The sequence below is a fragment of the Emydura macquarii genome, unplaced genomic scaffold (assembly GCF_026122565.2).
Source record: "Emydura macquarii macquarii isolate MOO-44397 ecotype Brisbane River unplaced genomic scaffold, CSIRO-AGI_Emac_v2 contig_1045, whole genome shotgun sequence".
Taxonomy (NCBI): Eukaryota; Metazoa; Chordata; order Testudines; family Chelidae; genus Emydura; species Emydura macquarii.
This window is the reverse complement of record NW_027131182.1, coordinates 13478606-13498394: the sequence shown is the minus strand read 5'-3', so window position 1 is coordinate 13498394 and position 19789 is coordinate 13478606. Positions and strand designations below refer to the sequence as shown.

Sequence of the window (19789 nt, the reverse complement as noted above, 5' to 3'; positions counted from 1 at the left end):
ATCATCCCTGTCCTATATTTTAGGCCATACTTGTTTTATTCTGTTCTTAGTGTTAATAGCTGTTGAATATCATGCGTGACAATAATATTTTAATGGTTTTTAAATGTGATTAATTACTCTAAACTTTACAAATTTTAATAAATGGTAGGGCAAACCTATCTGTCTGTCTATTTAGGTCTCCTATGACTATACATCATTGTAATAGCCAACTACCTTTGAAGAGGTAAAACCAAAATCACAATAAGTGAGGAATCTAATTTTCCTCTCTACTTCTCACAAGGCATTCACAAGATAGCTAAATAGTATATCACTTGAAATAATATGAATATTAGCATTAAAACTCTGCAAAACATGCAGCATATACTCTAACATTTTTTCTTCAGTGTTGTTTCCTGGGAGCTAGAAAACATAAAATCCCAAACCTGATTTACAGTAGCTGTACTGTTCATTCAGTTTTACATTATTTTAGCTAAGTGTTTGTGTTTTGGCTGCTTGTTTAAGAGGGTTAGCAATCAAATTATTATAACTAAGTTTTGACATTTAGTAGTCCATTAAGATGAATGTAGTTATACGTCTCCTGAATGTTGACACTGTTTCTGCCTGCAAAACAGAAATATATTGACATCGAGAATAAAGCTATCTTCACAATCATAAGGTAGAGCTGAATAGTGAGGGCAATTGTGGGAATTCTATTTCTTTTTAAAAAAAAGTATGTGGACAAGGCTGTATCATGCAATACTTGACAGTATATCATACAGATTATACTACAGAGCTGACAGGCCTAACTTGGTTCAGACAGTTTTCTGGATATAGTGTCTGTGGTTTGATGCTAGAAGTGGCAAACAAAAGTGACCCACTGCTATTAGCTTTTTGCTCTTCTAGAGAACGTTTAAACTAGTTCTGATTTTTTCCCCCTAAGGATTCATCGTACAGTTAACTAGCTTTTACATTAGCACATGTAAGTGTTGCAGGATTAATTTCTGCAAATAATAATAAAATGTTAATGAAAACATGATACAATATACATGGAACACAGAAACTTTCTAATACTATACATTACTGTGCCAAGAGATATAAGGGTAGAAATTATATTCACAGACATTGATATTCTCATTTAATAGCTTTTGTGTTTTTAAAAAATGGAGCTTTCTACATTTCACAGGGCTCTTATAAAGAACAAAATTCTGAATGAGAAAGAATAAAAAATCCAAGGAAGATGTTAGGTAGCAGTATTGGCACTTACTTGTAAAGAACCACATTGCAAAACATATACAACATAGGGGAGAGAGTTCTGACAGTACCAAGAGCTGTGGTCGATCGTGTTGGATCCGTATTGGCTATTTTAAGGCCTCTTGATTTGTGAACTGAGTGAAAGACAGCAGTGAAAACCTGAGATACTTACCTTATAACTGGTCAATAGCACAACATCAGCAAACCAGCCTGAAAAAGCATGGCCAGCTATCTGAGGGGGGCTTTTAAAATACAGCTTTTTCCAGCGTAAACCTAATTTTGAAAATTGAATTCACTCTGTACGGTGTAGCCAGTATCTATCATTAATGTTCAATTTCCTGGAAGATTAGTAATTACTACTAATATTTTATTTTCTTCAAAATTGACTGGCTGGCTCCAGAATAATATTTGTCATCCAAAATATATTACAAAAGTTAGGTGTAGGTGCATCTCTAGCAACATAGAGAGAGCCTAATTATGTTAGAATTAACTGGTTGCTTAGTTTTCTAATTCACCCAAAATGGAACATTAGCCAGTGTGATGGACTGGAATGGAACGTAGAACTCTGTATGAGAAAATCAATTATTTACTTCCTTAGTATGAGAGACAATGTGGGTGAGGTAATATCTTTTACTGGACCAACTTCTGTTGGTGAAAGAGACAAGCTTTGGAGCTTCACAGAGCTCTTCTTTAGCTTTAAAGCTTGTCTCTTTCACCAACAGAAGTTGGTCCAGTAAAAGATATTACTTCACTCACCTTGTCTGTCTAAAAACCGGGTTCCAATATGGCTACAACAGCAATCCTTAATAAATCAGCCTGCACTGATTTATAATTACAGTCAAAGTTGGCAAAGAAAATACAGAGTTTGAACTACCCAAGAAAACAGAGTTGACATTTTCAAACTCAGATGCCTAAATTTAGGGATCTTAATCTATGCTAAAAGTGGCCTGATTTTCAGAGTTGCTGTTCACAGTTGCTACTGAAGTCAGTGGGAGCTATTAGAGTTCAAGGAGATAAGGGCACTTCCGTTTAGGTGTGTATATATAAATATATATATAAATACTTAGCTTTAGGTATCCGCATTTGAAACTGTTGGCTGTAGATGTCTACAATTACCCCACACGTTTTTTAAAATGTTTTCAAACACTTGTCAAAAATGTGAGTCTCAGAACGCTGATGGTAGAACCATTTTTTAAATATTTTCAGATGCAAAAGAAAATGAATTAATTTTGCAGACTCTAAAGAGAAAACAGCACATAATTGTTGTCTTTTCTCCACGAATCCACCTCTCCTCCTTGCTTTTTAGGTTTTTCTTATGCTATGGGATGTCTGAAGCCAGGCCACTGGCAGAAACCTTTGTTTGCTTCTAACCAAGAACCTGAGCTGGACTTAAGTTCAGGTCCCTCCAATCTGTCCTCAGGGCAATATGCAGCAGTAATCCCAAACCAGCCAAAAACTTCCTTAAATTAAAAACAACAACAAAAAACTTCATCTTTGGGAAAAGAAAATCAAATAGAAATAAAAGTAAACCTTAAAGCTTTGCACTGCATCTGAAATTACCACACACTTAGATGGGTAAACAGACTTTTTCACATTACATGTAAAGTTAATGTAGGCAATTTTACATCCTGGATTCCGCTATATCCTTGCTTGTCTTTCTGGTTGATGCTTTCTGTGCTCATTCAGCATCCAGCAATCATGCTTTCCCAAGTCTGATCTTCTTTTCTGTTTTTTAAAAACATGATCTCCATTTGTGCATGGGAAGTTGATAGAACACACACATGTGACAGTGATTGGAAAACATAGGTCCACAAGTGCAAGGCCACATTGAAGTCTCTGCAAATGTAGTCTGTATACTGTAATTACAAAATTATCATCTAACATTTCATCGCATCCTCTTTTCATCGTCCCGTTTTGGATGTTTTGTTTCAGGAAGTAAAGGCCACATAGTTTTTTCATAGAAATGTAGGATATTTTTTCTTCGTAACATTTCAGGGCATTCTAGATGTGGTGAATTTAAATGACTTTGATTTTTTTTTTTTTTTAAACGTAAGATTTTTATATTGCACAATCCCTCATCAGAAGTGAGATTCTTTAAAAACTGCCACAGGATAAAATTCTCCTCTGAGACCCACACAGCCAGTCTCAGCTCAAATATTCTGCTCTCCCCTATATGTGCAGAACTCAGAGCTCACATAGGGCAGAGCAGAATGATAGTACTGCTGGGAGCCACGTTCTGAGCACATGGAAAAGAACAGAATATTGTGGCTCGGATCCATGTTCTGCACACATAGGGAAGACAGGTATTAAATCTGAGATATGAATCTCTCACATGTAAGGGAGAGCAGAATATCAGATCCAGGGTTTGAATTCCTCAGATGTAAGCAGGATATTGGAGCCAAGATTGGCCATGCAGATGATTCCAAATGAGTCAACGTGGCAATTCTAATACTTGCCCCAGGCATGGGATCATTCTACAGTTCTCAAGGCAGGAGACATTAAGCCAGGTACTTTCTAATTCAGCAGCTTCAGGGGATTTGTAGAAAGGGAAAAAGAGTTCAATCTGGGAGGATTATTTATAAGTAGGCACTCCTCCTCTTGGCTGAGAATGATGGATTACTCCAGTCCTAGCATTCAGAGGCAGCTCCTTTGGCAGGCTTCTGCAGTGTCTTTTCCAACAGCTTCCTTCATCCAGAAGTAGCTGAACTGCTCAGGACTGGAGCAACCCGGTCTTATCCAGTCACTCACCAGCCTGTGTGTGTCTGTGTGTTTTCCTGCCAGTAATGAGGAGGCGGGCCTGCTCCATCCTACGCCTCCCCTTTCCCTGAGTCACTGTTTATGTGTGTATGTCCTTGGCTGCTGCTAATGACAAATGGCACCTCTTCCTTCGGACATTATGCCTGTCACCGTGCCTGTTTGTATGCCCCCTGGTGGTGCTAAAGAAACATAGAGGCTTTCCCTCTCCTCCCTCTTACTTTCCCAGCATGCAGCAGCACTGACAATGTCAACCCTGTCCAGCAATGCAAAAAAATCACAAAGTAAGACAAGACTGTTAGAATTAACACAATCATCTAAGTGTGCTAATTCCCCACTGGCCTTACAGTACTGATTAGTCATCCTAGGAGGATGGCTGTACAAGATTTTTATTTAAACATGTTAGAAGTTTTAAAAGTTTATTATAAATTGATACATATGATATTTTTTACACAGATTATTTAAAAAACTTGAAGATCTATTACTAATGGGTTCAGTTTTGGAAAATGCTGAATGGCCTAAACACCCACAGGACCCACACTACTAGGGATACACAGGGTTTTCCGCTGATTTTGGTACCAGCAGCATAGATCCCTGAAAATAACATGACTTGATTCAAGTGATATCTGTAAATCTCTCATTAAATGCTCTGAGAAAACCTCTTTCCTCAGGCTCAAGTGGAGTTAATGGTGATTATATTTTCTAGAACATAATACACCTATTAATGTCTAATAAGCACCATTATATCCTAGCTCCACAATTTTCTGCCATAAACCAACTAATTGTAAACCTTCCCTCAGTAATTCCCACTTTAGAACTGCTATTGCAAAAAAAAAAAAAAAAAAGAGAGAGAGAGAGAAAAAAAAAAAGAAAGTTAATGTTCTGGCAAAGGGTTTTCTAACTCCTGCAGCCTTCTAGCTCCAGCCAGGCTGACTCAGTGATTGCTGATGTGGAAACAATGGGTTCCTTTCTCACTCCAGTTCTTTCTTTGCTAATGCAATATGCCCCATGCTTTAAAATGGGAAATATATCTTTAAAATATTGTGCTGGTTACCTTTAAGAGGTAACTTGAAGGTGTCCTTCAGTATTTAAGCTTGAACCTTAATAAATGGGGAGGTGGGGGTGACACCCTGTCTGAAAACAAAAACCCCATATTCAACAATGTCACATAATTTTGATATGTTCTGTACAAAGTATGACTTGCTTGATATTATTTTAAAGGTCTTGATCTGCTAAACATTAATATCCTGTTGGATTGTATGTATTACCATAGTATGTGAAGTTATAAAATATTGTTGTAAATGCTACTAGAACATGTTGTGAGGCGGGAACCACCAAAACCAGCATTTCAGGTACAGCATGAAGTGGCAAGATATGCTAATGGTCCATCAAGGAAAGACGGCACTACCTGGGATTGCTTACAGTGAAGGCTTCCCTGTAAGATGCACATTCGCAATGGGGTTGCTTGACCAATAGGAAGGATCCACCATGTCACATGCATGGACTGTTCTAGCAATCTGAAACAGACTTTAAAAGGAGGAGCATGACATGATCATCATGGGGCTCCACTCCCATTCAACTGAACCTGAAAGATCCTATGGAAGATGAAAGGACATTGAAAGGAGGGAGGGGAGTCCCAGACAGGGAAGGTTGCCAGCTGGTGTTTAAGAAACTGCTTGTACTGGCTAACAAGGGTGAGACATTGCTAATTCAAATATTGGTAGTGTGTAGAATTTAGACTGTGATTTTATGTTTATTTCATTTGGTAACTACTTTTGATTTCTTTACATTTGCCCCTTATAATCACATAAAATCTATTTTTCTGTAGTTTAATAAACTTGTTCTATCGTAACCAGCATGTCTTTGAGTGAAGTGTTTAGACAAACTGCTCAGTAACAAAAGCTGGTGCATGTCTTTTCCACTTTGAGGGAAGGATGGACTGATAATCTCCATTGGTCAGGCTTTTTGACTAGAGTAGATGGTGTGGTCCTGGGTTGAGGAGCCAGCTGGAGTTTCATTACTGTTGATTCCTAAGGGTCTGGAAAGCATTCATTGAACTAAGTTGGGTGTCTGGCACCACCTGCTGTCGGGCAGGGTGACAATAGGGTCTGGAGAAGCTGTCTGTAGGTCACCAGCCAGAATGACGTGGAGGGCTCACCCCAAGCTAAATAGTTGATAAAGGTACCCGTGGTTCCATAACTCCTAGGCTGTACCCCAGGGATTCTGCATGACATCGCAGCAGGGAAAAGAAAAATTGTTGTATTTAATAAATGCATATTGTAATGGACTTATTGTTTATATGCACTATTCCCTTCTACTGGATAGAACTGGAATTGCTCAACTATGTGCTGTAGCATATGCCCTTTGCTGCTATCAGCTAACGGAGATTTGCTTTTAGGTGAAATGGTAGGGGATTGTGCTTGTAGAACAGAAGCTCTCTTTCTGCTGTCACTGTGCAAGTTTGTGGTGGACAATATAGTAACCAGAAAGTCCTTAGCAATTGCAGATATGTTAACATTTCATTGTCAGAAATAATGATAATGTGGCTAAATTCAGCCCTTGAGTAAACAGGTGTAAAAATAAGTAAAGTAAGGTATAAAAAAACTGCAAGATGGGACACTATATTTGTAAATTACTTTGAAATTTAAAAAACCAGTTATAGTAACCCTCACTATTAATTATTATTATTATAACCTTGTTTCTAAATTAGCACCAGTTCATTTCAGTGATAAATAATCAGTTGCATGTTTTTGCACCTGGTTTCTGTGAGCAGTATTTATTTATGTGGGTAATATAAAAATTGTTTCAAACATGGAAGGCTTATTATACCATTTAAGCAATTGATTATGCAATTAGAACAGTTTGGCCACAAATAGGTATGCAAACCAAGATAGAGATGTCACTCCAGTGGCGTACCATGGGTCTCTGGTGCCCGGGGCCCAAGCCTGCATTTACGCCCCCCCCCCCCCCACGGCCTCACACGCCTCCCTCCCCCATGCAGGGCAGGAGGGGTCCCTGGCTCCCACCAGATGGTGTCACCTCCCAGCTGCCCCAGGGAGGCGGTGTTCTGTACCTGCGGGGGGAGGGAGGATACACCACTTACCTCCTCCTGCTTGTGGAGCTTTCTGTGCCTACAAAGTCTAGCTGCTGAAGCATCTGCAGCATTTGCCTTCAAGTCACTGGCATGCTACTGGTACCTTAGGCTCTTGGTGAACTACAGCACTGAGCAGCCCCAATAATTACAGAATGCATAAGAATAGAAAATAAAAATGTGGTAGTGGTGCCCTGTGTGACATGCCCCCACCTACTCTGTGCCCCCTTCAGGGTGATTTGAACCCTTAGGGGTGCAAAGTGGAAGCAGTGCTTGTGATCCCCTGAACTTACAAGGACTGTGATTGTCCCAAACACTTGGGGGGGAGAGGGGAGATTTAAAGGGTAGAGTATACTGCTTGCATCCTTCCCACTACACCCCTGTGTTACAGCCAGAAACAACTTGGTTCTAAACTAGACAAATACTGAACATGAAGATAACAAACAAAAGAAAGGATTAGAAAAAGGGAAGCAAAAGTGAAAGCAAATAAAAATAATGTGAGTTATATTAGGTATAAGGTATATTAGTTTAAGGTGCCACAGAACTCTCGTTATATTAGGTATAGTGTCTCATTTGAATCATTCCTAAAAAGTGACTTTTGAAGATGACAGAAATTGAGTATTTCCAATTAAAAACCAACAACAAACCCCCACTGCTTTGGAACTATCAAGAACTATATATGTCTTAACTCAGTGACTCTGCATGCTCAATTCTGTAACTCAGGTACTTTTTCCTCCTCCTCCTTCCTAGTGTATATTAAATCCTCATATGTATGTCATGGTCATCATTTTAGTTCCAATCTGGTAAACGTTTATGCACATGCTTCACCTTACTCACATGAGTAGTCACATTGAAGTCAGGGCCTTCGACTGTAAGCTCGTCAGGGCAGAGGTGTGCTTTGTGCATATCTTCTATGAAGCACATAGCTGTCACTGTATACTATTAATATAGAAAATCTTATAAACTTGAATCTTTTAAATTAGAGGCAGATAACGTAGGAAGTGTGGTTTGTGAGAGGACTTGAAGGCGAGCAAGGATGTTTGGTAGAGAGGAAGAGTGATGACTTTCCAAGGATACGGAACAGCACAAAAAAAAGGCACCAAAGTGAGAGTGAGAGGAAGCAAAGGATACAACATGATGAGAAGAGTGGGTAGAGTGCCAGGGCAAAGGGCTATATTCAAAGCCACTGAAATCAGTGGAAGCAGTTAATGGACTTTGGATCAGGTCCATAATGATGAATGACTAGAAATGAGAGAAGAGATATAGGCTAGGACAAACCAGCACATAGGATTGAAAGTTCTCACAAGGAGTTTGAATTTTATGTGGGAAGAGATCCTGAGCTTATGGAGAGACTGAAGGAAGGAGAAAGGGGTGACAGGAGAAAACTTTTTAGCTACTGAATGCTGGATGAAATTAAAAGACAGGTGCTCAGACACTACAGTGATGGGGATAATTGGTCTGATCCTGCACCCACTAAAGTCAAAGCAACACCCCTATTAACTTCAGTGGGTGAAGTATCAAGCCCTATATGAGAAAGGAGGTGTAATAAAGTACTGTTGACCAAGGACTAAGTAAAAACCGAGTAAGAACATTAGAAATGGGCACCAAAATAATCTCTCTTTAACTAGCATTCCTATTGAAATGAAGAGGAAATTTTGATTGTGCTTGGAAATAGATCTAAGCCCATAGTCTGCAAAGTATTCCGGGATATTGCTGGATGACGAGCATTATTTTTCATCTAAAAGAAGTGTAAAAATATGGGGCCAAATCCTGCAGTTCTATCTAGATGCAATTCACATTAGGTGTAATGGGAGTTTTGTTTGATTAAGGACTGCAAGACCTAGTTCCATATTTTTAGAAGATGAATGATATCTTGACAAAATTTTAAATTTTTACTGGATATCAGTTTAGATTTAAAAACAGCATTATGATAAATAGCTTAATTCAATGGTTTCCAACTTTTCTGAGTGAAAGCCCCACTAGTTAACATTAGGTAAAACACACATCCCCCCACCCCTCACCAGCCATAAACACATATAACCCCATAAACACATATAATGATAATACTAACAGTAAATTACATAAATAATATAATAAAAAAATTACTCTTACTGAGTAAGAAGCTAAGCCTCTCTGGCGCAGCTGCCACTGCATGCCCCATGTGGCACCACCTCTTTCCGTCCCTCATGGACTGAGGGTAATGGAGATGGGCCCTGGTGGGCCGGCCAGGGCTGCTCTAGGCCCCCCACCAGCGTGGGGCTGCTCCGCTCCGGCTTGGCATCCAGCAGGTGTGAGGAAGGGGGGCTGCTCCTCCACTCTGGCCGGTTCAGGGCTGGGGGGGGGGCTGCTTCTCTGCTCTGACTGGGACAGGGCTCGGGGGGGGGGCTAAATGACCTCAATATTACTGAAGTCTCATGGATCCTCTGTAATCTTTGGTGCCCCTCAAGGGGGTCACGCAACTCAGGTTGGGAACCGTTGGTTTAATTCACATTTTCTAAAGGTGACCTCTTTCCTTTTCCAGAGACATCAGTTATTGCTCAGCCGATATTTGTTTTTGAAAAGAAAGAACGACCTTTCAAGGTAAAACTTAAGTGCCTTCCTTTTGCTTTGGTCATAAAGCAGCCTGAAAATCAGGAAATAAAGGGCCTGATCCTGCAGCCCTTTATGGAGCCCAGGTTCCACGGGGGGAAGGGTTGATCCCAAACATCTACACTGCAATTTTATAGCACTGCCGCCCAAGTCCCACGAGTCCAGGTCAGCTGACATGTGCCAGCTGTGTGTCTTTTACTGCAGTGTAGACATACCCACTGACACATTTTGTTTGGGGTTTTTTTTCAGAGGCCTGCGGAAGACCCAGTTTGCAAGGCTGAAAATGGTAATGATTGCATAACTACAACCGTTTATTATAAACTTGCTGTAAAGGGTGTAGTAGAGTGTATAAAGGGTGTATAAATGGAGTGTTTATAAGTGCTGAGTCCATTGCCTGCATTAGTAGTGACGAAAATTTCACTTTGTATGTAACAGTGCAGTTTATCGTGGGTGGATGTATATGGGGCGCAGCGCCACCACTTTTGCCCTCTTCTGTCACCCACCCAAAATCTAAATTTCAGCTCCCCTGGAGAGTAGGCAAGTGTATGCATCATTTATATAAGTACTAGGTTTTTGAATGACCTCTTCACTTCTTCAGGTCTCGTTATACTGTGACCCATACATGGAAGGGTGCTGTGGATCCAGAGTCCTGTGGATCCAGTCATCTGTTTAAAATCAGCTGAGTGCCGTGCAGCCTGCTGCAGAGTGGAAAAAAAAGGCCTGATGTAAAGCCCAGTGAAGTCGATGGGAATGGAATTGATCTCAGTGGGCTTTGCATCAGGTCTTTAAGGAAGCATCAAGAGCCCCTTCCATGAGTAGATTCTGCTAGAGCCTTGCAACCTGACCCAAACCCAATGGGACCCAACTGCCAAAGTGCTGGGTTTGGGTCAGGTTGCATCTAAAAACAACCCAACCCTCTCAGGTCAGGTTGAGCATAGTCATCTCTGAGCACCTCCTCCTAACCATGGGTTCAGCACAGTGGCAGCTGCATGCCCCAATTCTGCTGGCTGCTGCCACCTCTCCATGCTCAGCGTGTGCTATCATGTGAATGTGCCAACGAGTCGCAGTGCTTCTCACTCCAGAGTGCACACAGCACAGCGAGGTGCCAGGAGTGGGACATGCAGCCCCCACTGCACACACCTCATGGGCAGGAGATGGCTGGAGGTGGTTTGCAGTTTTTGCTGTGACCTGGGTTAATTCCATACTGAAATATTGTACTGAAATCTGTTGCAAAAGTTTGATTTTTACAGTACATGATATGTTACATTTCTCTTAGATTTCATTGGTTGTTCCAGGAAACGTGCAAGGTCTTCATCTTTTACTTTCCAAACATCTGACTCACAGTTCTACATGGGTATGGCATTTAGCTCAATTCAGTTATAACTGTAATTATATTTTCTAGATTGATAAGCAAGAAAAAATATTCTCCCCTTTATTCACATTTTGGTCAGAATAATTCCAAGTCAGCAAAACTTTTAAACTTCAAAGTCAGTCTGCAAGTAATTCTCCTAAGTCTGAAAATATTGATTTTAAAGTAACAGAGGGCCCCAGGTCCACTCGTGAGTTATTTCCACATAATGCAGTGGAAGGTCTCTGTGTTTCATTCATGAGTTTCCCTGGAATTCTTTGACTAGGTCAAGGGAGAGCAGGATTTCCTACCCTGTGGAAGATGTCCATGGTTCAACCCCATAAGTTTGGGGAGGATCCATGGAATTGAGAAGCCATGCTGACAAGAGCTTTCCCCTCCAAACAATTATTGTCTGACTTGGAAACCTCTTCAGGGTGGCGGGGTTATTTCCATAATATTGAGGGAACACGCACACAAGCCACTGCAGACTACTGTGTACTGAGCAAGTGCAGTAGAAATTCTATTTTAAAGTATGGCATTACTGTAATAATAGGGCCATATGCTTGCCTCAAAATTTGGACCTTAATGTAAGTAAATCATATTTTGTTTCACCCAGCCTTTGTGGCCCATACATTTAGTTAAAAGGGTACAATTAACCTAACTTTCATCTAGCCTTAAAATCACACCTAGAGCATTCCTACATGTACTTAGACGTCAACAGCTCCATACAAAAAAACAAAAACAAAAAAAAAGACTGACTGGTAGTGTCAGAATTTTGCTATAATACCCCTCTTGGGCTGTGCCTGTACTAGATTTTTGTTTTGAGTCACTGGTGGTAGCAACAATAGGAGTGCCAGTGTAGACTGGCCTCTGGCACTTCACCACCATAATATCTAGTCCTAATCTCAGAAGGTCTAGATGACAGTATCGTTAAAATGCTGGCAGATGCCAGCTCCTTCTCTATGCTGAAGCTGCATTAGTGTTAGCAATGGTGGGAATTTCTAAATCTACACTACAAAGCCTTAATACATAAGTTACCTGATAATAACCTAATAATACCAAAGTTACCTGATACAGGTAGATTCTGCTCATCCATGACAAATACACTTTGCTAACATGAAAAATTTGTATTCAGGTACTGTGCTTTGACCAAAGGATAATTTCAGTCTCTTATGTTTTCAGATACAGCACTCTCTCAAAAAAGAGTGAGATCATCTTCCTGTACCATCCTTCCTACCTTTCCCCCATCACAGCCAGGTAATTATGAAATATTATTCAGTAAATATTCATATAAAACCAAAGATCAGTAAAATAACAAAATAAAACTGCTATTTCTGTGGGACTGAGCTAACTGGGATGGGCCAAGTCAGTATGTGAATGGGAGAAAGGAACTTCATGATGTTGCAATAAGCCATGCTGGTGATTTAGTAGGTGGCACTCATTTCTCAGTTAATGTTGCACTGATGTCTCATGGCGCTAGCGAATGCTCGGGGCATGAAAAAGCTTCTGTTTGGGTGAGATGCAAGCAGGCCATCCACATGCTACACTGGGTTGTGCTGAGTCTACTCACTGTTATAACACAGATGTTTTTGAGATTTACAAAGTCTTATCGCAAGTAGGTGGATGGTTATATTAAGCTATAAAATATTATGTCAAATATTATGGACAGTAAACACAGAATGGCGTTAAAGAAATGGTGTGAGCTAGATGTGTTTGGACTAAAAGAGTGGTTTGCATATTTATCCTTACTGTGATGTCATTTTCCATACTGGAAACATCCTCCCTTCTAGCCAAGATTCAGCAGGGATCACCCTCCCATTTCTCAATAAGGGAAGGGCAGGGTAGTCACAAACCCTGACACCTGTTTGTTACTCCCAGATTGAAAACCATTGGATTAAAAGAATTGTTGCTTAGGGGTTTCCAAGTAATCTGGTAAGGGTACAAAATTGTTATAGCAACAAACTAGAACCATCTTGAAATGGAAGGGAAGAGTCCATATGTGGATTATCAGACATGTAATTTTATAGCTCACTATTGATGGGACAAGACAGACTTCTGAACATTTCTGGGCAGCATTTGTAAACTTTATAAAAGCAACAGCAGAGCACGCACTGACCATCATTACAATTACCATGATGGTCATCACTACCAGCACATGCTGGGTCTCCGGCATTTACCATCATACTCTTGGGCCTCTTGTGTTGATCTGAAAGGATATTTTTACTAGACGACATTACTGTGCCCATGGCTGTGTCCCGAGCTGTAAAGCTAAAGAAGGATAGTTTTGTGATTAAAGTAGCGGCTGATACCCATGATATCTGGGTTCAATTCCTGGCTCTGCCTTAGAATTCTTGCCAAGTCACTCTCCCTGTGCCTATTTCCCCTTCCATAAAATGGAGATAATACTTCCTCAAAGAAGTGTTGTGAAATAAATTCATTAATGTCTGTGAGATGGTAAGATATTACAGTGATGTGGGGGAGGGTCTATAGAAATGCATATAAACAAGTAAGTATTGTGGATAAACCCCCTTTTTTTTTTTTTTTTTTTTTTTTTTTTTGCAGTAAAGAATAACATATTCATGACTTCAGCTCTTCTCCAAAGAACCCATGACATCACAAGAACAGAAAAAGGTAACTATTGTTAATATTGTAATATTTATTAGTTGTTGATCCACAATGTGCCCAACACTGGACAGAACAGGTAAAACATAGACAGTCCAGCCAGTTTATACTCTACAGCTGAAATTCACCCCCTGTGCAGAAGGCCTGTATTATAAGCCTGTAAACCACTTAAGTCCACTTAAAGTCCTATTTTGAAAACTTAAGTAGTTCCTGGGCCATGTTCTAGGCTACTGCTCAGAAGTGAATATTACCCTGAGTAGAAATATCTGATACATAATGTTAACAAGGGATGAACTCTGCTCCCAGAGAAGGCAATGCAAACCTTCTGTTGAGTTTCAGGGGTGCAGGATCAAGCTTCATATAATCAGAAAATGGATTTATCACAATCAGTGCAGATGTTTTATTAAATATTACATGACTCCTTTATTTGCAGATCAACATTGGTTGGTTTCATGGCAAAGGTGTTTTTTAGAAAGGATTTAAAACAGGAAAGGGTGGCAGGTATTAACAATAACACTTAAATACATGGGCGGAGTTTGGGAGGGGCAGTGCCCCCCCCCCTCAACTTTGCGCCGGGACCAGATAGGCTCCCGGCTGGGAGTGGAGACCGGGTGGAAGGTGGGTGGCTGCAGCTCACCTCCCAGCTGTAAGCAGGAACCAAGCGGGATGGGAATGCTGCCACCAGGGTCCTGGCTTTGCCTCCCCAAATTACTAAATCAAACTCTGCCTATGCTTAAATACAATTAATTTAAAACTCCACAGCACATCTATGTTATGAGTCAGGAAAAAGCAAGACAAAAATGTGTTGTTTAAATGTGCTGGAAAGGTTGCATATATTAACCTTTTATTTTGTAAGGACCCTTGTCACAAACTCAGCAGTGGACTGTCATAAGACCTGCCATTTTACAGCCACCACAGTCTCAGATATGTGAGGAAAGAAGGCAGATGTGTACTGAAAATACACTGGCATCTCCCAGAGCTAAAGAGAAAGCAAATATTCAGGTAAAAAAAAGTAACTTAAATGTCAAATCTACATGGCTGGGTTTTTTCTCCATGTGCCTGAACTCTAATAATATTTCTCTGAAATTAATTATTTTAGAGAGAGATCTTGAGTATTAGTTTAATTCTGTTCCCATTGAAGTCAACAGGAGTTTTGTCATTGACTTCAGTGAAGCCAATAGTTTTTGAAAATCCAGCCCTTGCTAAATTGCCCATACGGTTGTCTGATGAGTGTGCAGATGCTGTGAACTTGTAATTCAATCCAAATTTTTTTGGGGCTGGGGGTTGGCAAAACATCATTTTCTAAGCAAATTTTTAATAAAATCTGGTTAGGAATGGCACTGGCTTGCTCCACATGATAACCATGGTCCTGTCTCTGCAAACCACCACATGCATGATCCTCATTCTTGCAGGTGGACCCATCATAATGTATGGGCTTACTCTTATACATAACATTTTCTGTTTTCAGCTTTGCAGACCCTATATTTCTGGTAAAATTATTTATAGTGCAAAATGAGTCAGAATTACATTTTTTGGAACATTTCCAATTGATTATATTAATTGTTTCCAGTTGTCTGAAGAGAGATCTGATTGCCCAGCCGAAAACTCAGCAAGTTCTGAGACAACAGTGGGGCCATCTATCTCCATGCACCTTTCTAGCCCCAAAACAACAGAGTAAGTTGGTCAAAGCATTGTGGGTTTTTTTTCTGCGTACCTAAAGAATAGCAAGTATTTGGTTTTGTTTTCTGGCCTATTGCTCTACGTGTCTATGTAGCTGTTAGCTGAAAAAATGCAAAGATCAGCCAAAAAGGAAAAGAAGGTTTATGGGAAGATTATAACTTGAACTATATGCCTGTGCAGGGGAGTAAGCACTTCCCCTTACACCTCAGCGTGAGTTACCTGGACTTTCAGAGAATGTCTACACTGCAGCGTAAACCCATTTTACAGCCACCACAATCTCAGATCTGGGAGGAATGAAGGCAGACCTGTACTGAAAATACACTGGCAGCTCCCAAAGCTAAAGAGAAAGCAAATATTCATGTAAAAAAAGTAACCGTAAATAAGTGGGACTTGAGTCAGCTGACCTATGTTGGAGAACCTAGGGCTTGAGGGTCTACACTGATTCTTAACCCTACCTTAAGAATTTTCTAACCTCGGCTTGAACCTGGGGTTCTGGAATCCACAGTGCAGCATGCAGACCTGAACCATGCCATCCATATCCCAAACTCCCTAGCGCCCTCCTGAAATGTAGTCACTCTAGCCAGTTGTCCATGGTGCACTGTGGGAAAACTTTACTGCCCACCCTGCATGTTACAGGAAGTTTGAACAGCCCACCAACACAGCCAGCTGAGCAACATGGAGGAGACCCCTTTTCAAGAAGTTGTCCGGCTTGCACTTTCATTCTTGAGTCAGGAAAAGGTCAGAGTTTTCATGAGGCACTGGTGGACATTTCAGCAACGTTTTCTGACCCACCAAAGGCACCTGACAGAGTTTCAGATGGACCAGGAGGAAGAGGTGAGCCATTTCCCCCTGAATGGACCGATGACAGCGAGGGGCTGCAGAAAGTGCACCTACCACAACTGAAGCTAGATGTACCCAGGCAACAGCAGTCAGAGATGCTCTGTGCTCCTATGTTATGGACTTCCCTGGCCTGCTGGAAGAGAGGGAATAGTATCTCTATGCATGAGGGCTAATTGATATGGGGAGGGGTCAGTGCTTGTGGGGATGGGGGCTTGATTGTAGTGCAGTGTACTTATGCAGTGTACTTACTTACTTACTTACCATGCAGTGTATTTATGAATGACATGCTGGAATTGTGAATTGGAGGTAGAGTGGGGGATGATTCACAATATGGATTCACATCAGGAAGTGATTGATATGTGACTTGCTGTATCTAACTGTATAGAGAAATAGTGTTTGTTTAGTAATTCCTAATTGTTCCTGATCATGTGTTTAGCTTTCTTATCTCAAATCATGATTGTACGATGAGATGCAGTCATAGCAATAAACTTTCCTGATGACATAAGGCTTTATTTAGAAACACGTTAAAACAATGCAGCAGTCACCCATTGCCAGGCAGGCCAGCTGCCATTAAAAAACCCAGTTACAAAAGAACATTTCCAAAACAAACAATGTGTATGAACCAGTGCAAACACAACAGGATCCCCCTCCACTGCATGTCCCCGGTCTCCTCCCCTTTCCCCCATTCTCCTTTCCCTTCTTTCCTCATTTTCTGTGCACTTGAGGGAGGGTGTGGAGCTACCCATTGGAGAGGGAGTCAAGATGGAGAGCTGCTTGGGGTTTAGTTACCCTGCCAAGCTGCTTATGGGGCCTGACTGCATGGGCCACCCAGATATGGAGATTTCCAAGCTGTTTCTGGACTGAGGGTACATCACAGGATAATCAGGCTGTGGTGTGGGAGAGGGGAGCAGGAGCCGATAATTTTGAAGCCATGATTGAGATGAGCTGCTCAAAGAGTTATCTCTGCTGAGTTCTGTCCTCCTCCTTTAGCCACCACTCCTGTTCCAGGAACTGTGAAGCAAGGGCCTGCTCCTGTGCGAAAACCCTGTCCTCAAGCTGTGCGGCGAGTCTCAGCCTTTCCTCCTGTCTCTTGGCATGCCTCTTCTCCAGTTTTAAGTCCCTGTGCTTCTGGACCTGCTGATTGGCCCACTCAAGAACTTTGACCATAAGTTCACCATGGAGGTACACTGGGCCAGGCTTGTACTGCACTGAGGTCAAGCTGTGGAGGCATAGCAGCCAGTAGAGGTCAAGGGGCCCGCAATAGGACAAGACACAGAAGATTATTGTCTCAAATAGCTCACTGGAGGAGTTCAGAATTAATTCTTGTGGAATTTCAAGGACATAAAAATGTTACACTTCAAAACTGAACTGCAATCTATTACAAAACTGATGCTTCAGTCCACAGAATCTCCCTGGGCACAACCCAGTTAACCTTAGTTACAGGCGTACACAGACAATGGTATGTTAAAAATGCCAAGTTGCTTTTGTTTTACAAAAATTTCATAACTACTTGGGTTGAAGGTCAGGTGCCTTGCAACAAAAGGCTTTTTCTATCATTTCAGGCCTTTCACATTTTGGAGGACATAAGTGAGGCAAACCCATAGCCAAACCAGAGCTGCTCGCTCAGCTGCCCCTCCAATAGCGCTGAAGTGTGTCACTGCTCAGGCATGCAGCAACAACCTCACATCATTAACTACCTTTCCAAAAGAGTCTGTGCTGAGTCAGCTCTCAAGCCTGCAGCAGCAACCTATCCCTGAGCCGAGCCTGAATCAGATGACATCAGATATTTCTCCAACCCCACTAGGGCTGCAGATCAGTCTATACAACAGCACTACCTGGCCAGGAACCCTCCTGCTTCCATGCAGTGTACCAGACTGTCAAGACACCCAGCCCACTCTTGATCCTGTTCCTGCTCCAGCCTTGCCTGAGCCCTGTTTCTGGTCCTTGCCCTACTCTGACCTCGCTCCAGCCTTGTTACCAACACGCTCCAGCCTTGCCTCCACCTCCTGACCCTCCCTGGACCCTCGGATTTTTGACTACCAGGTTTCGACTTTTGGCCTGTATCCGGACCCTGGTTATGATACTGACTTGGCTTGTCCCGAGACTCTCGCTACAGTACTGATTTTGGCTTGTCTACAGCCTCTGATCTTGGTTCTGACCCTGACCCTCGATCTCAATTCCAGTGCCACCCTTGGCCCAGGCCCAACCCTATGGCCAGTCTAAGCCTGACTACTGGAAGTTAGTGCCTGACCATAACTGTCCTATTTTGACAGAATAGGAAAATAGGATGCTGTGTTTGTTTCCACATGGCTTACACTGTTAGGGCTGCATACAAACACACACAACTCCATAGCCTTCTTCCTCTCTACCCTCAGCCCTTTTTTGAACAAAAATTCAAACCCTGGTCATACTTGGGACAAATGTCATCTATGGACTACCTTGAACTGAAAGGGACTAGTTTTGGAAGTGGAACACATTTTCCCCAAACAAACACACAGAGTCAGTTCACTGTTTTCCAGGCAGCTCTACAGATTGCTGAGCGATTACAGAGCAGCAAACTTAAAGGCATGTCAATGTAATGTTGTTATTTTTAAGAAACAGGGATGGCTCTAATAAAAATCTGTGCCTTTCCAGTAAAAATACACTTTAAAGGTGTTCTTTACTATTTGCATTTCCCAGTCACCATGTTGAACGCCACGTGTTGGCAGGCCAGGGGATGCCAAGGCACTGGGATTCAATTCGCCAGTAGTGGATACATGCTACTAGCTGGGGAGTCTCAGAACTTTTACACTGGTTCTTAGAGTAGAAATCCCTCCCATTCTGTAGCAATAAATTTTAAATTGGAGCCAAAAACTTACTGGGCTCAGGGACAGCTTCTCTCCCTTCCATGTATGCTGCAGGCTCAGCAGAAGGCTGTTCCCTGGGGGGGACATAAAACAGCTCCTCCAAGTATGGACACAGAATTTTCTGTTAATCCTGTTCCAAAGCATGAACTGACACCAGTGTCAGCAACAGAATTACTTCATGGTCCTCACCTGTTTCCTGCTACTGGCTCCCATCAGTTCCCAGGCTGGATTCTGAGGCCAGCAGGGCACCATCCCAGCTGACCAAGTCATCATGCACCACGGTTGGCTCTGTACTGGGTGCAGTGCCCAGCACTCGATCAAACCTCCTCATAAAATGGACACAATGTTGACGAGTTACTTGAGGTGCGGTTCTGGTCTATGGTCCTCTGGTACTCACTTTTGAGCTGCATAATCTGCTCCCCACACTGGTCAGTGATCTGGTAAATTTGCAAAGCTGCCAGCTTCTTTGCTATCTTCTGGTGTGCATGGTCATTCCTGGTTCTTTTACTGAAGTCCACAGTTTTGCTGGCCTCGCATCAGAGGTTTACCAAAGTCCTATTGCACTCCCGTGACCATGAAGCTGCGCGTTTTGCAAAAGGCTTGTTCTGTTCAGGCTCCACAGAAGCAAACACAGAAGCCTCTCCTATGTTGTATTTGCATCTTAGAATCTTAGAACAATAGGGTTAGAAGGGACCACAGGGATCATCCAGTCTGACCTCCTGCCAAGATGCAGAATTTGTTGTGTCTAAACCATCCAAGACAGATGGCTATCCAGCCTCCTTTTGAAAG

At 41.8% G+C, this 19789-nt stretch overlaps 1 protein-coding gene across 8 annotated transcripts in view; it reads left to right on the top strand.

Annotated features, from left to right (window-relative positions):
• Window positions 1–19789, top strand: part of RANBP3L (RAN binding protein 3 like) — a 75520-nt gene that overhangs the window by 34496 nt on the left and 21235 nt on the right. For 7 of the 8 annotated variants that reach the window (XR_010919208.1, XR_010919207.1, XM_067545534.1 and 4 more), the window contains exons 2-8: window positions 9597–9655; window positions 9914–9950; window positions 10941–11018; window positions 12195–12269; window positions 13575–13643; window positions 14491–14636; window positions 15205–15308. Coding sequence is in view for 6 of the 8 variants with exons in the window: in XM_067545534.1 (XP_067401635.1) it covers window positions 9597–9655; window positions 9914–9950; window positions 10941–11018; window positions 12195–12269; window positions 13575–13643; window positions 14491–14636; window positions 15205–15308 (568 nt within the window). In the remaining 2 variants the exon portion in view is untranslated. Of the gene's footprint in view, window positions 1–2271; window positions 5679–9596; window positions 9656–9913; window positions 9951–10940; window positions 11019–12194; window positions 12270–13574; window positions 13644–14490; window positions 14637–15204; window positions 15309–19789 lie in introns of those variants that run through there. The other variant, XM_067545533.1, reaches the window with a different exon arrangement.